The 14,350-nt window shown below is 48.2% G+C and overlaps 1 protein-coding gene across 1 annotated transcript in view; it reads left to right on the top strand.

Annotated features, from left to right (window-relative positions):
* The window catches only part of XPNPEP2 (X-prolyl aminopeptidase 2), a 53,351-nt gene that overhangs the window by 23,765 nt on the left and 15,236 nt on the right, over positions 1–14,350 (top strand). Inside the window, exons 3-13 of the mRNA XM_037731029.1 lie at positions 1,702–1,812; positions 2,884–2,947; positions 3,947–4,051; positions 4,306–4,392; positions 5,332–5,478; positions 9,114–9,215; positions 10,420–10,501; positions 10,822–11,017; positions 11,817–11,906; positions 13,121–13,230; positions 13,938–14,015. Coding sequence (XP_037586957.1) covers positions 1,702–1,812; positions 2,884–2,947; positions 3,947–4,051; positions 4,306–4,392; positions 5,332–5,478; positions 9,114–9,215; positions 10,420–10,501; positions 10,822–11,017; positions 11,817–11,906; positions 13,121–13,230; positions 13,938–14,015 — 1,172 coding nt within the window. The remainder of the gene's footprint in view (positions 1–1,701; positions 1,813–2,883; positions 2,948–3,946; positions 4,052–4,305; positions 4,393–5,331; positions 5,479–9,113; positions 9,216–10,419; positions 10,502–10,821; positions 11,018–11,816; positions 11,907–13,120; positions 13,231–13,937; positions 14,016–14,350) is intronic.

Here is a 14,350-nt window from a genome sequence, read left to right as displayed (position 1 = left end):
TGCACCGCTGGCACCCCTGCCCTGCCCTATCATCTTCTCCATCCCCTACTGGCTCAGCTGGTAGCCCCCCCTTTCCGACTCTGAGGCTCCTCCCCACTCCACTCTCTGGGTACCCTCCTCTCCCTCCAACTCATTCTCACAGCAAGTTATCTGTTTCTACCCTGTTGTGAGCCTGGGAAGCCCCACTAGGAGGAGGGAGGAGGGCAGGAGGCCCCTAGCTGGCCTTTGGCTGGGACCAGGCAGAGGCGAGGAAGAAGGGAGGAAAGAAAAGACAAATTCTAGAGTAACAGCAAAAAGAGAAGCACAGAAGGGAAGAGGGAGGAAGATAGGGGTTAGAAGAGCCAGCAGAGGCCGGGCTTGGTGGTTGGTGGTTGAGGCCTACAATCCCAGCACTTCGGAAAGCAGAGTAGGATGGATCACCTGAGATCAGGAGTTCGAGACCAGCCTGGGCAACATGGTGAAACCCCGTCTCTACTAAAAATACAAAAATTAGCCGGGTCTGGTGGTACATGCCTGTAATCCCAGCTACTCTGGAGGTTGAGGCAGAAGAATCGCTTGAATCTAGGAAACAGAGGTTGCAGTGAGCCAAGATCGTACCGCTGCACTCCAGTCTGAGTGACAGAGCAAGACTCCGTTTCAAAAACAAAACAAAACAAAACAAAACAAAAACCAAAGAAGAGCCAATTGAAGGGCAGGAGAGGGAGGCCTAGGGTGTGAAGACGAGAAGGCCCTGCAGAAGGGGCTTGGGAAGTCAGCTTCCTAGCTGGAGACCAGAGTGATTCTTTCTACATTCAGAGTAGGGCTAAGGGGTAGGCCTGCCTGCAGCACCGTAAGCCATGGGAAAAATTGCAGTGCATCTGCTACCAATATCAACTTTATGGGACCCCTGGGGCAGGCAGGTGGGTGGGCGAACCACATTACTTTTATATTAAAACAAACATGGATACCATGGAGTAGAAAGCAAAACGGCAAAACAGCACAAACAAAATCATGCTTTTGGTTTTAAAGATAAAACACCCTTTAAAGAAATAGCTGGTCTAGAGAGGGTCTTTCTGGGCACTATCTCAAACTGCTGGGGGCATTCATCCACTCTCCTCTGCCATTTGGGACCAGTGGGTGGCAACCTGAAACAGCCCCCTGAAGGTAAGGTTGCCATAAAATACAGGACACCCAGTTACATTTGAATTTTAGATAACAAGTAAGAACTTAGTACAAGTACGCCTCAAATTGTGCATGTTTTAATATAATACTTACATTAAAATATTATATACTTTTTATTTGAAATGCAAACATAACCAGGTGAGTGTCCTGTATTTTTATTTGTTAATCTGGCAACCCTACCCCCAGGTAGCCAAAGAAGGAGCGTCTGCATGGCCTGGCCCAGTGCCAGAGCTCAGACCCCTGCAGTTCTCACCCACACCCTCCTCCCAGACTCAGGTCCCATTACTGTCACAAGGGGTCCCTTTCCAAACTCTTCAACACCTCCATCTCCACTCAACCCAGGCAATCTTGAGCTACATTAAGCAGTAACATCAATTGCTGCCCCATCCCTTCCCAAGCCAGGGCAGCCTAACTTCCCCCAACCCCTGCTTTAGGGGAGGCTGGGGGCTCTTCTGGAGGCCAGGGACCCAGGTGTCATTTTCTCTAAGCAACGTGCATATTTGTTTGTGTGTGTCTCGGTGTCTTCCTGTCATCTGTCAGTACCTTCCAGTTACCGTGGTCAACACCACAGTGTCCCTCGCAGCTCTCCGCCAGCAGATGCAGATCCAGAATCTCTCCGCCTACATCATCCCAGACACGGATGCTCACATGGTAAGGGGCAGCTTCTCTCCCCTGTGCCCTCTCTGCTGCCTTGAGTCAGAGACCATAAACAGGAGCTGTTAAAGCTCTGAAGATGAGGGCAGAGAAAGGATCTGACAGGCAAAGGGAGGGAAGTGGAGAGCATGGGCACGGTAGTGTTAGGGCAACTGAATGTATCCCTCTATACAGGCAGGCAGACATTGCCGAACCGCCTTGACCTCAAGAAATCAAACTATCGACAACTTCAGAATCAATTTTCATCAATTCCTAGAAGGCAGATCCGGAATGAATGTTTAGGGTATCCCTGCCCTATGAGGTTAGAAGGTGGGCTGGAAATTGGACTGGAAGAACTCCAAGCTCCCTTCCCGTACTCTGTGGAATGGAGTAGCAAAATGATCCAAAATCCTGGGTTATGGGAGTATGGCGTTGGTTGGGGAAGAGGGCATCCACCCCACCGTTTCCCACCACTTGCTCCACCCTCCACCCCGTCCACCTTTCCAACACCAGCCCCATTGGAAGAGAGGGCGTTTTCAGTGTCGATGAGATTGTTTGAATTAGTTTTCCCACATGCTGGGAAGGGCTAAGAACATTGGGCAAGTAGCTGAACTTCCCTGAGCCTCAGTTTTCTCCTCTTCAAAACGGGAGTAATGAGATCTGGCTCCAAGGATTATGAGGATCAAAATACGATAATGTGTAAACCCTTCACAGAAGTTATGATGTTCCCAGTCTACTTTGCTAGACTCAGGAGGGAGAAGGGGTAGCTGGAGGGGACCAGCTACCAAACGAACCAAAAGACGGGACCCTAGAGTGCATAGAATTTGCAGAGCAGGACAGCAAGGCTCCTTTGCACAATAGTCCAGTGTGGACAGTGGGGTTTGGACCGCAAAAGATACAGTTGTTCAAAGGAAGGGAAGATATTGAAGGAGAGTTACAGAGGGCTTCCTGGAAGAGGCGCCAGGTGTGCTTGTGCTCATAGGACTGGTTGGAGCTGACAGACAGAAAGAACTGGGATGTGGCTGGGGGCCTTTCATGTGGGATCTGACTCCACGAGAAAGGCTAATGATGATGTTGTTGATTTCTTAGAATGAGTACATCAGCCAACGTGATGAGAGGCGTGCGTGGATTACAGGCTTTACAGGGTCTGCAGGTAACAGTCACTACCCAGCCCTATTGCTTTTGTTGGTAGATCCAGAGGTGGTCACAGAGGACCTAGTATGGTTAGAGTCACAGCAGCTAGGACCCCAGAACCTACTGTAGAGAAAACCCTTCTACTCTCTCTGTCTCCCTCCACCACCCCAAAACCATCAGGCTCCCCAGGGCATATATCTCATAGCCCACCAGCCAGTTTCTGTGTAGAAATGAGGCACATGAGGCCCCATTCCCCAGCTGCCTTCCCATGCTCATTACCTCTGCTCTAGCCACACCCAGTCCAGCACTCCCGGGCTCCATTTCTGAATACTTGCTACTTCTACCTCTGACCACTAAGAACCTGCTGATTCCCTTCACATGAGGGCTCATTTGGGGACAAAGTTTTCCTCTGCCAGTCCTTTTACAGACAACATCACTTCACATGGCCAAATGAGACACAAATATCGAAGCCCTTGATGAAGTCATAGTTTCTGAAGGGGCTTCGCACCCTGATCCTGCTCCCTTCAATCAAATCCAAGCTTCCTTTCCTGATCCTCAAACATTCCTCCTTCGGCTTCAAGCTGCCCTGTCTCATGCACCATTGATTCTTTTTCTCTTTGCCAAAGTCTCTGGATTAGTCTTCCGCACCAGTCCACAGCTGAGTCTCTGGCTTAGCATCCCTATCAGCCACCGAGTCTTGACACTGAGCCCCATCTTTCTTGAGAGCGCATACATGCAGCCAAAAGTTGACGTTATTCCTTCTGCTGAAAGTCCTAATGACCCCCACAAACAGCTCTCAACACAAAGCAGAGGTGCCTGATTCAGGATACGTTTCTGGCAGCTCCGCTCATATCTCTCTTTAACATCTCCTTCCTTGCTTCCTTCCAATGGAGGACAGAACCTCTTTCCAGAGGCCCCTGGTGGTGTTCTCAGAGCCAGCACTGCATTGTACATCCGTCGCCTAATGCCACGTTCCACTCCTTCACCCTCACCTGCAAGTTTCTCTGTTCTGCCCCAGGAACAGCAGTGGTGACCATGAAGAAAGCAGCCGTATGGACCGACAGTCGCTACTGGACTCAGGCTGAGCGGCAGATGGACTGTAACTGGGAGCTCCATAAGGAAGGTAGAAGGGCTACATGGATTTGACCCCCAAGTCTTGGGACCTGGACTAGGTTCAGGAAGGTATAGGTGAGAGCGTGCATGTAAGACCATGCTGGGCCCCTATGGGCAGCTTAGGAAATTTGAGGCCATCCCTGACCTTCAACACTGATCTCAAGGAAGACACACATGGCAGGATGATCAGACAGAACCCCTGACTGGAGGGCCTGGAGCTGGCCCTGGAGGTGACCTCTGTGTTCCTTCCTATCTTTCTTTCAGTTGGCACCACTCCTATTGTCACCTGGCTCCTCACCGAGATCCCCGCTGGAGGGCGTGTGGGTTTTGACCCCTTCCTCTTATCCATTGGTATGCTCTTCCCTCAGTCCCTGAATTTGTCCATGCCAACAAGGGTGGCTCAGCTTCCCTGAGATATAAAGAAATGGACCTTGGTAGAAGGAGGGGCGGTGGGACTATAAAGATAGAGCATTTAAAATGGCAGTTGCAGAATGTTTTACAATGATGTTTTACAATGAGGATGTACTGGTGGATTGTGTAATTAGAATACATTTAAAGAATGAGTACAAATATTTTAAAATTCATGAGTGCAGAGACCCAAACTAGAAGATTCAGTGAATCATTAAAGATCTAGTGAATTAATAGGCCAGGATGTGCTTGAACCCAGAACCACCCTCTATGCCCTGGAACTCTACCAATGATGGTGCTGGAATCAGTTGGTAACCCTCTTCTGGAAGGTAGCTTAGAAGAGTCAAAGATTTGGGAGGTCCTCTGAGTTTAAAAAAAAAAAAAAGACCACTGAGAATACAATTCCCTGAGTTCTGGAGCCCCAGACAGCTGGCCAACCCATTTCCCCAAAGAGGTGTCCTCATGAATATGTACTGAAAGGCTTGTGCTTTAGACCTGGCTTCTTTGCCAGCCTGTACAACAGCCTGACCGTCACCATTCCTTTGGACTGTGACACTGAAGCCCAGATAAAATAATTAGTGCCCAAAAGAAGGACCACCCACAGCCACTGGCAGAGAAAAAGACAAGCTTAGCCAATTTGTGACGGGCAATGTTAGAGTGGGCTCAGGGCATTAGGCTTGGAAAGCAGAAAGAGGATGAGAAACATATCCCAGTGTGGGCACACATTCTGGTGGGGGGCGATGGGCAGGCTTCTGGGGCAGGCTTGGGGAAGTTGGGCTATAAAGGGAGGCAAATGGAACCAGGACTAACTTTGCTTGAATCACAATTTTTTCCTGAGGCGTAAATGGGCAAGGGACAAGTGACTCCTTCTTGTCTCTGCAGACACCTGGGAGAGTTATGATCTGGCCCTCCAAGGCTCTAACAGACATCTGGTGTCCATCATAACCAACCTTGTGGACCTGGTGTGGGGATCAGAGAGGCCACCGGTTCCAAACCAACCCATTTATGCCCTGCAGGAGGCATTCACAGGTAATTCAGTAAGCCCAGTTTCCTTCCCAACTTGTAGCAACATGGGTCTCAGCTACCATGGCAAACTTCATCTTCAGAGGTACCAAAGCAATGGTTTGCAAACGTTAGCATGCACCTGAGTCACCTGGGGTGCTTGTTTAAAATGCAGATTTCAGGCTGGGTGCCATTGGCTCACACCTGTAATCCCAGCACTTTGAGAGGCTGAGGCTGGTGAATCACCAGGTCGGGAGTTCAAGACCAACCTGGCCAACATGGTGAAACCCCATCTCTACTAAAAATACAAAAATTAGCTAGGCGTGGTGCCACAGGCCTGTAATCCCAGTTACTCAGGAGGCTAACACAGAGAAACACTTGAACCTGGGGAGGCAGAGGTTGCAGTGAGCCGAGACTACACTGCTTCATTTCAGCCTGAGTGACAGAGCAAGACTCTGTATCAAAAAATAAATAAATAAAATGCAGATTTCAGGCCCCCTCCCCTTGAGGAGTCTGAATCAAAAGGTCCTCAGTCCATATTGAGAAAATGCTGGATTAAAGAATATTAGAATTTGAAGCAAGATAAACCAGGAACGGAGGAAAGAAGGGAGTCAGAGAAAGATGAGAGACAACATCCAACCCTTTTCAAGAGAGAAAAAAACATGATATGAGTTGCTTGTCTGGTGGTGGAGACTGGTCCATATTGAATCGTTCAGATCTTTAATTCTGACCCTCTTGTGATGAAGAATTTAGATTTCTGAGATGGCTGGGGTCAGGTGGGCAGGAGTGGGCAGAAGAAGTAAACAACTAAGTTCAGAATAATTCTGTAGCACAGATTACAGTTCAGCTTTTGCTGGACCAATCAGGGAAGTTAGAAAAATATAACATCAATAACCTTGACCCCGTTGACACTATCTAAATACATCACAAAAGAACAGTATGCTGTAAGATTCCTGTAAGTCGTAAATAAAGTCCGGACGAGGACCAGGTTACTGATTATGAATCAGTATCTTGGCCACCAACCACTGCTATTTCCCTGGGAATTCTGAATAAGGCAATGAACTTGGATTCTTAGTAACACTGATCAGGCTAAGAGATCCCTTTCCACATGCAAGTCCACACAATTTCTCATTTAGAAAGGAGCCAAAAAAGCAGCAGGGAGATTTCAAAATAGCAGTGATGATGAAATAAGTGAAAATTGTGTCCCATTTTCTTTATCTGTTCTGATATAACTTGCAGAATCATTCTTTCTGCATCTTGATGCCATTTTTAAAGAAACTTGCTATCCAAGACTGTTAAATCATAAATAAAGCTCATCTTATTCAGAATAAAAAAAGTCAAAGTTATGTCGGGAAGAGGAGGGGGAAAAAAAAGAGAAAAACCTTCCTGGGGCTGGAAGAGAATTTGGAAGGGTTTTGTCACTTCCCAAAAATGAGGGGATGCCGAGTCATTGCATGCTGCCAGTCTTCAAGAAAAAGGCATCTAGAGGCCGGGTGCGGTGGCTCACGCCTGTAATGCCAGCACTTTGGGAGGCCGAGGCGGGCGGATCACGAGGTCAAGAGATGGAGACCATCCTGGCCAACATGGTGAAACCCCGTCTCTACTAAAAATACAAAATATTAGCTGGGCATGGTGGCATGTGCCTGTGGTCCCAGCTACTCGGGAGGCTGAGGCGGAAGAATCGCTTGAACCCAGGAGGCGGAGGTTGCAGTGAGCCAAGATTGCACCACTGCACTCCAGCCTGGGGACAGAGCAAGCCTACGTTTCAAATTTTAAAAAAAGAAAAAGAAAAAGGCATCTGGAGCTTGAGCTTGGAAGCCAAAGAACAGAGTTCAGGTTCAATAAGCTCATAGAAACGAGACTTTCCAGCCACTTGCAGGTTTTAAAGGACAGAGGAGAGTGCAAAGGGCAGAACATGAAAAGTTCGCTACTCAAAGATACCTGTACGCATCAGACTGTTGAAATTTGGGTTCATTTGGTTTCTCAGAAAGGTATCATATTCCTGAACCTGAAAAACATAATTGCAAGTGAAAGAAGCCAGTCAGAGAAGGCCACATATTGTACAATTCCATTTGTATGAAGTATCCAGCATTGGCAAATCCATAGAGATAGAACATAGATTAGTGGTTTCCTGGGCTTGGGGGAGGGGGATGGGGAGTGACTCCGTAGTGAGTGCAGGGTTTCTTTTGGGGATGATGAAAATGTGGTAGAATTAGAGCATGGCGATGGTTGCACAACATTGTGAGTGTGCTGAAAACCACTGACTTGTGCACTTTCAAAAGGTTAAAATGATACATTTCATGTGTATTTTACAGATAACATAAATTATGGTAAAATATGTAGTAAAATAAACCTACAAAATGTATTGTACCCAAAGTTTTGGCCCTTGTTGAATAGTTTTACCTGTTTACATGAAGTATTTTTCACGACATTAAGTTATTTATACTCATAGCTGAACCCAGCTAGGACCCTTAATGGTTATGACTGCCGGCCATCAAACTCCTAGTCCTGCCTAGGGGTAGACTTTTTGAATATCTTGCAGGGGTCAAAGATAGAAGATGAAAACTAAAGTCATAGAACCTGGATATAAGCATCCTAGAAAGGATGGTGCTGCTGTGACACAGAGTTTAAGGACAGATTTGGAGACTGATGATGTTAATAAGACAGTACAGTGCCTATACAGATTAAGAGTGTGGGCCACTGGGCGCGGTGGCTCACGCCTGTAATCCCAGCACTTTGAGAGGCCTAGGCGGGTGGATCATGAGGTCAAAAGATCGAGACCATCCTGGCCAACATGGTGAAACCCGGGTGTGATGGCACGTGCCTGTAATCCTAGCTACTCAGGAGGCTGAGGCAGGAAAATTGCTTGAACCTGAGAGGTTGGGGTTGCAATGAGCCGAGATTGCGCCACTGCACTCCAGCGTGGGCGACAGAGCAAGACTCCGTCTCAAAAAAAAAAAAAAAAAAAAAAAAAAAAAAAAAGAGTGTGGGCCTGGCAGTCAGACAGGCCAGCATTCAAATCCCAGCTCCACCTCTTGCATCCGTAAAACCCTAGACAAGTCACTTTACCTCCCTGAAGCCTCAGTTTCCTTATCTGTGAAATGGGATGGGTAACAATTAGAACAATGCTCATGGAGTACTTAGCCCAGTACCCGTGGGTTAGTAAATACTGGGGTTGCTTCAGAGAAGAAGGTTGAACATGATCCCAGCCCTATCCATTTGTCCTTCAACTAGCACTGCTCTCCTGGTCTCAGTCTGCATGCCTATTTTTTGATCAGAAGGATACAAGAGTTACTACCTATCAAGATACCCTTCTGTATGCTTTACAAATATTAATTGATTCCATCCTCATAGCAACCCTATTAAGGCAGATACTTGTTATACTCCATCCCCATTTTACAGATGTGCAAAATGAGACACAGAGGGGTTAAGTAATTTGCCCATGGTCACCCATCCAATAATGGCAAAGCCAGGATTTGAGCCCAGTCTGGGTCCAAGGCCCATGTCATTGATGAGTACACGAGTAAGAGTTTGTTTGGGGAAAGGGTTCCACTGCTTTTTAAAAGGGTGGAAAACTGTGACCCTAAGGCTGCCCTTTCAGGAACTGAGTGCCAAAGGCAAGGTGTGTCAATTACACTTTCTTTGGGCTCCTTTGCTTCTAGGGAGCACTTGGCAAGAGAAAGTATCTGGCGTCCGAAGCCAGATGCAGAAGCATCAGAAGGCCCCAACTGCCGTCCTTCTGTCGGCCCTCGAGGAGACGGCCTGTGAGTGTGGATTTGCAGATACGGGTGGGCGCCGGGTTCTCCCCAATACCCCAGACCTCCTGCGCCCTGCAGCACAGAGCTTGCTCTTCCCCTAATAAGAATGTGCCCACCAGTTCTTGAGAACTCCATCGTCACAGCCCATGGGAACCAAGAAGGGTAAGGGGGCAGGAGCTCATGGCTGCAGAAAAAGGACATGAAGTAGCCCTGAGTAAGCTGGAGGAACGAACTGGCCACGGCAGCAAAGTGCTTCCGTCTCATTCAGGGGAGGAGGACCAGCAATGCCTCCCAACAACTTAGCTGCTACCCCACAGCACTCATATGCCCAGTTTTAGCACCCATTGGGACCCTACTCTTTCCCGACATGGCTCAGGGCTTCTTGTCTGATCCCTATGGCTGGGCTTCAGATATTCTAGGGGCCCACTGGACCTGTGTGCTAACTGCTAAGTGTCTGCATTTTTCTGGGGTGAAAAGATCCATAACTCTTAACAGCATCTCAAAGAGCCCCGCCAAAACAAAAGCCCCCCCCCAAAAAGATTGAGTAATATGCAGAGGTAGATGATGCAGGCATGCTGCTGATAATCTTTGGGGGACCAAAGGAAACAGTGGGGCAAAGGTGTCAGAAATGCTTGCCTCAGGCCGGGCACGGTGGCTCATGCCTATAATTCCAACACTTTGGAAGGCCGAGGTGGGCGGATCACCGGAGGTTGGAAGTTCAAGACCAGCCTGACCAACATGTTGAAACCCCGTCTCTACTAAAAATAGAAAAATTAGCTGGGCATGGTGGTGTGTACCTGTAATCCCAGCTACTCGGGAGGCTGAGGCAGGAGAATCACTTGAACTCGGGAGGTGGAGGTTGCAGTGAGAGCGCTACTGCAGTCCAGCCTGGGCGACAGAGCAAGACTGTGTCCTAGAAAAAGGAAAGAAAAGAAAGAAAGAAAGAGAGAGAGAGAAAGGAAGGAAGGAAGGAAGGAAGGAAGGAAGGAAGGAAGGAAGGAAGGAAGGAAGATAGAAAGAAAGAAGAAAGAGAAAAAGAAAGAAAAGAAAGAAAAAGAAAGAAAGAAAGAAAAAGAAAGAAAGAAAGAAAGAAAGAAAGAAAGAAAGAGAGAGAGAGAAAGAAAGAAAGAGAGAAAGAAGAAAGAGAGAGAGAGAAAGGCTTGCCTCAGGCAGATCAGCATCAAATAGTTTCTGTGAATTCTCTTCCCAGGGCTCTTCAACCTTCGAGCCAGTGACATCCCCTATAACCCCTTCTTCTATTCCTACGCGCTGCTCACAGACTCTTCTATCAGGTATGGCTTTTCCTTAGCGTGCTGTCGTGGACTTTCTCCAACTTCCACCCTTTTGGTGCCCCACCACTGATCCTGCCTTAATATACAGCCTCTGGCTGCCCATCAGCTTGGTGCCTGCCCCAGCATGACCTTTAGAAAACCTCCTGTTGGCTTTTCCTGACTCTTTAACCTCTGTCCCTGTTGAATCCCAAATCTGGTCTGATTGACTCCCTGGGTCTGGCTTCCTTTGACCTCCAGGAACAAAGGGACTGTGTCTGTCTCTGGTGCTTTGCATCCTTAGCAGATGCTCAGGACTCTCTCTGTCTTGCCTCCCCACCCAGGTTGTTTGCAAACAAGAGTCGCTTTAGCTCCGAAACCTTGACGTATCTGAACTCCAGTTGCACAGGCCCCATGTGTGTGCAAATTGAGGATTACAGCCAAGTTCGTGACAGCATCCAGGCCTACGCCTTAGGAGATGTGAGGATCTGGATTGGGACCAGCTATACCACGTATGGGATCTATGAAGTGATACCCAAGGTGGGTTTGCCAGGCCCCAGCCCAAACCAGGCACCAATTCCCGCTCCAGGCCTGTTAAGCCTTAACCTAAAGTGGGATGAATCCCCTCAGCCATTCAGTCACCTGGTCAGCCAAGAACTGTGCAGTGAGTTCCCTTCTAGGCCTAACTGGGAAGAGACAGAAGAGAAAACAGGGAGGTCTGTCCAGAGAGCTCACAAAATTGTCAGGAGGCTAGAGACTATACGGCCTGATCTAGCAGAGCCAAACTTGAAAATGAATTCCAGCTCTGCCCCTACCTAGCTGTGCAGTGACATCGGACAAGCAACTTAGCCAATCTGGGTCTTTTTCTTCACTTGTAAAATGACAGTAAGAGTCCCAACCTCACAGGAGTCGCTCACTGGAGATTTAAAGGAGATAGTGTACATGGCTGACACATGGTAGGTGTTCAATGAATGGTAGCTGTCATGATATGTACAGGAAACTTACACTGTCAGAACAGCCCATCAGTTGACTCAGGCCACGCTCTGATCCATCCCAGAGTACTAGTGGGATCCAAAGACAGGGAGCTCACTGCCAAGCAAGGCAGTGTTAATCAAGGAAGGCTTCCTGGAAGGAGAGCGGGTTCAGCTGGATGTGGAAGACTAGAAAAGACAGGAAGCACACAGAGGAGAGGGCATTGCCACGAAACAGTGGCAAGTCTCACATCTGCTGAGTCCTCCTGGCAGTCATTTGAAAACACCCCTGTGCCATGGAGACCTCCTTTTCTGTGTCCCCAGACCTGTGACCCCACACCTCCTTTTCTCCTCCCTGCCCCCAACAGGAGAAACTCGTGACAGACACCTACTCCCCAGTGATGATGACCAAGGCGGTGAAGAACAGCAAGGAGCAGGCCCTCCTCAAGGCCAGCCACGTAAGTTCACATTCAGGCAGATGTGGCCTTTTGGGAGTTTCCAGCCTAATGAGTTAGAAAGGAAAGAACCTGAAGAAGATCCTCACTGAAACAAAGAAGCAGGCCTGGCGCGGGGGTTCACACCTGTAATCCTAGCACTTTAGGAGGTCAAGGTGAGAGGATCACTTGAGCTCAGGAGTTTGAGACCAGCCTGGCCAACATGGTGAAACCCCATCTCTACTAAAAATACAAAACTTAGCTGGGTATGGTGGTGGTCACCTGTAGTCCCAGCTACTCAGGAGGCTGAGGTACGAGAATCGCTTGAACCTGGGAGGTAGATGTTGTATTGAGCTGAGATTGCGCCACTGCACTCCAGCCTGGGCCACTGTGAGACGCTGTCTCAAAAAAAAAAGAAAAAAGAAAAAGAAATAAAGAAGCAGACACCAAATTATTCCTGGGCATCCACATGCAGCTCATATCCTTGCTCCCAATATAGTATAGTGGTTTAGAGTGTAGGCCCTGGAGTTAGGGTGTCTTGAGTTCAAACCCCAGCTCCACCCAACTCCTAACTGGGTGACCTTGGCCAAGTCATTTTACCTTTCTGAGCCTCAGTTACCCCATCTGTCAAATGAGGACCATAACAGTAACCTTACAGCAAACAGTTGTTGTTAGGATTCGGTGAATATGTATATTGCTCTGAGCACTGCCTAGCACATTCTAAGTGTTAAATAAGTGTTAGCTATAATGATTTCCTCACACTGGCAAGAGGATGGCTCAATTTTTTAAAAAAAATTCTTGTTAAAATTAAGATAAACCACCTCATTTAAAAAAAAACTGTCTTATAGGAAATTTTAAACATACACAAAAGTAAAGAAAATGTCACCATAATCTCCAGTGTCCCTTCACCCAGCTTCAACATCCTTAACTCACGGCCATTCTTGCTTTGTCTATAACCCATGTTCATTACCACTACCACCCCACCTCTCTGTTTCTGATTCTTCTAAAAGTAAATCCCAGATCGCGTGTCATTTCAGCCGTCAACACAGAACTCTTTCAAAAACAGGAACACGGTATGATCATCTATAAACACTAACAAGAATTCTTTGACATCAAATAGCCAGTGTTTTTTAAAGCTCCACATCCTGGAATAGCTATCTGATCTCCATCATCTCAGAGCCTGTGGCTGCAACCAGACCTCAGCCAGCTTCCCTGCTTCCCTGCTTCCCCAACTCCAGGTGCGGGATGCTGTGGCCGTGATCCGGTACTTGGTCTGGCTGGAGAAGAACGTGCCCAAAGGCACGGTGGACGAATTCTCAGGGGCAGAGCTCGTGGACAAGTTCCGAGGGTGAAGAGCCACGACCATCCTTTCTGGCTATTTCTTAGTGTGGCAGTGGGGGCAGGAAGGGGGAATTGGTCCCCTTAAGGAAGATCCTCCTTGTATGTGGGCTGGGTGGGGGGCAGCTCTGTAGAACAAGGAGTGACAGGTTCTTGGGTGGTCAGGGAGTTGAGCAGTGAGTGTTGGATGACATTTCCCGCCCTGCTGAAAGCAGGACAACTTGAAGGGCCACAACCCAATAGCGTCCTCCAGTGTCTGCTTCAGGCACAGTCTGGCTCTCCCTGGGGGAGGCTGTGGCTCAGGCCAGGTCAGCCCCTGGACCACTTGAGAATACCAGGTAGGGAGGAGGATTCCCAAGGGCATGCTTGGCCCAGGTCATGGCCAGATTGTAGGTTTGAGGTACAGGATGCTGTTCCAGGGCTGGAGGAGTTTCCAGATACAGGGAGCTGGGTTTCTTCACTCCTATCCATAAAATGGAGGTGGAGAGGAAATAATTGGTGTCTACAGTTACAGTGTGTCCTTCTCTGATCTTCCTCTATAAATAACAGGTCAGGGTTTGGGGAGATGGGAACCAGGAGGTGAAGGCTGGGAGAGCCAAATGGTGTCCGGTTGAGAGGTAGAGGCAGCTGCGGCCTTCATTGGATCTGGTTAGAATCCCGGGCCCAGCCTAGTCCATGGACCCATTCATTGACCCTTTCTTGCCTTGTACTTTCCAGAGAAGAAGAGTTCTCCTCTGGACCCAGTTTCCAAACCATCTCTGCCAGTGGCCTGAATGCTGCCCTACCCCACTACAGGTACTTGAGGAAAAAGAATTTTCAGGAACCCTGTTGGGGGATCCTGTTGTGTGTGTAGAGGAACCGGGTGAGAGGAGGGGAATGTTCTGGGACCTGAGTCCACGTTGAAGATCTGAGGCCCTTAGCCCTGTGGGGGCTGGGAGAGGAGCTCAGTGTGGAGCAGGGAGTAGCCTTGCAATGAAATAGCCTGAGCACTGGAGGCTGGGAGACTTGGACGGGAGGCACGGAAGCCGTTGGATGCTTTTCCCTGGTTTCCTGTGTGTTGCTTATGTCAGCTAATTCTTTTTTTTTTTTTTTTTTTTTTTTTTTTTTTTTTTTTTTTTTTTTTTTTTTTT

This window comes from Cebus imitator, unplaced genomic scaffold, assembly GCF_001604975.1.
Source record: "Cebus imitator isolate Cc_AM_T3 unplaced genomic scaffold, Cebus_imitator-1.0 Scaffold376, whole genome shotgun sequence".
Classification (NCBI taxonomy): domain Eukaryota; kingdom Metazoa; phylum Chordata; class Mammalia; order Primates; family Cebidae; genus Cebus; species Cebus imitator.
This window is presented reverse-complemented; position numbering and strand designations above follow the sequence as displayed.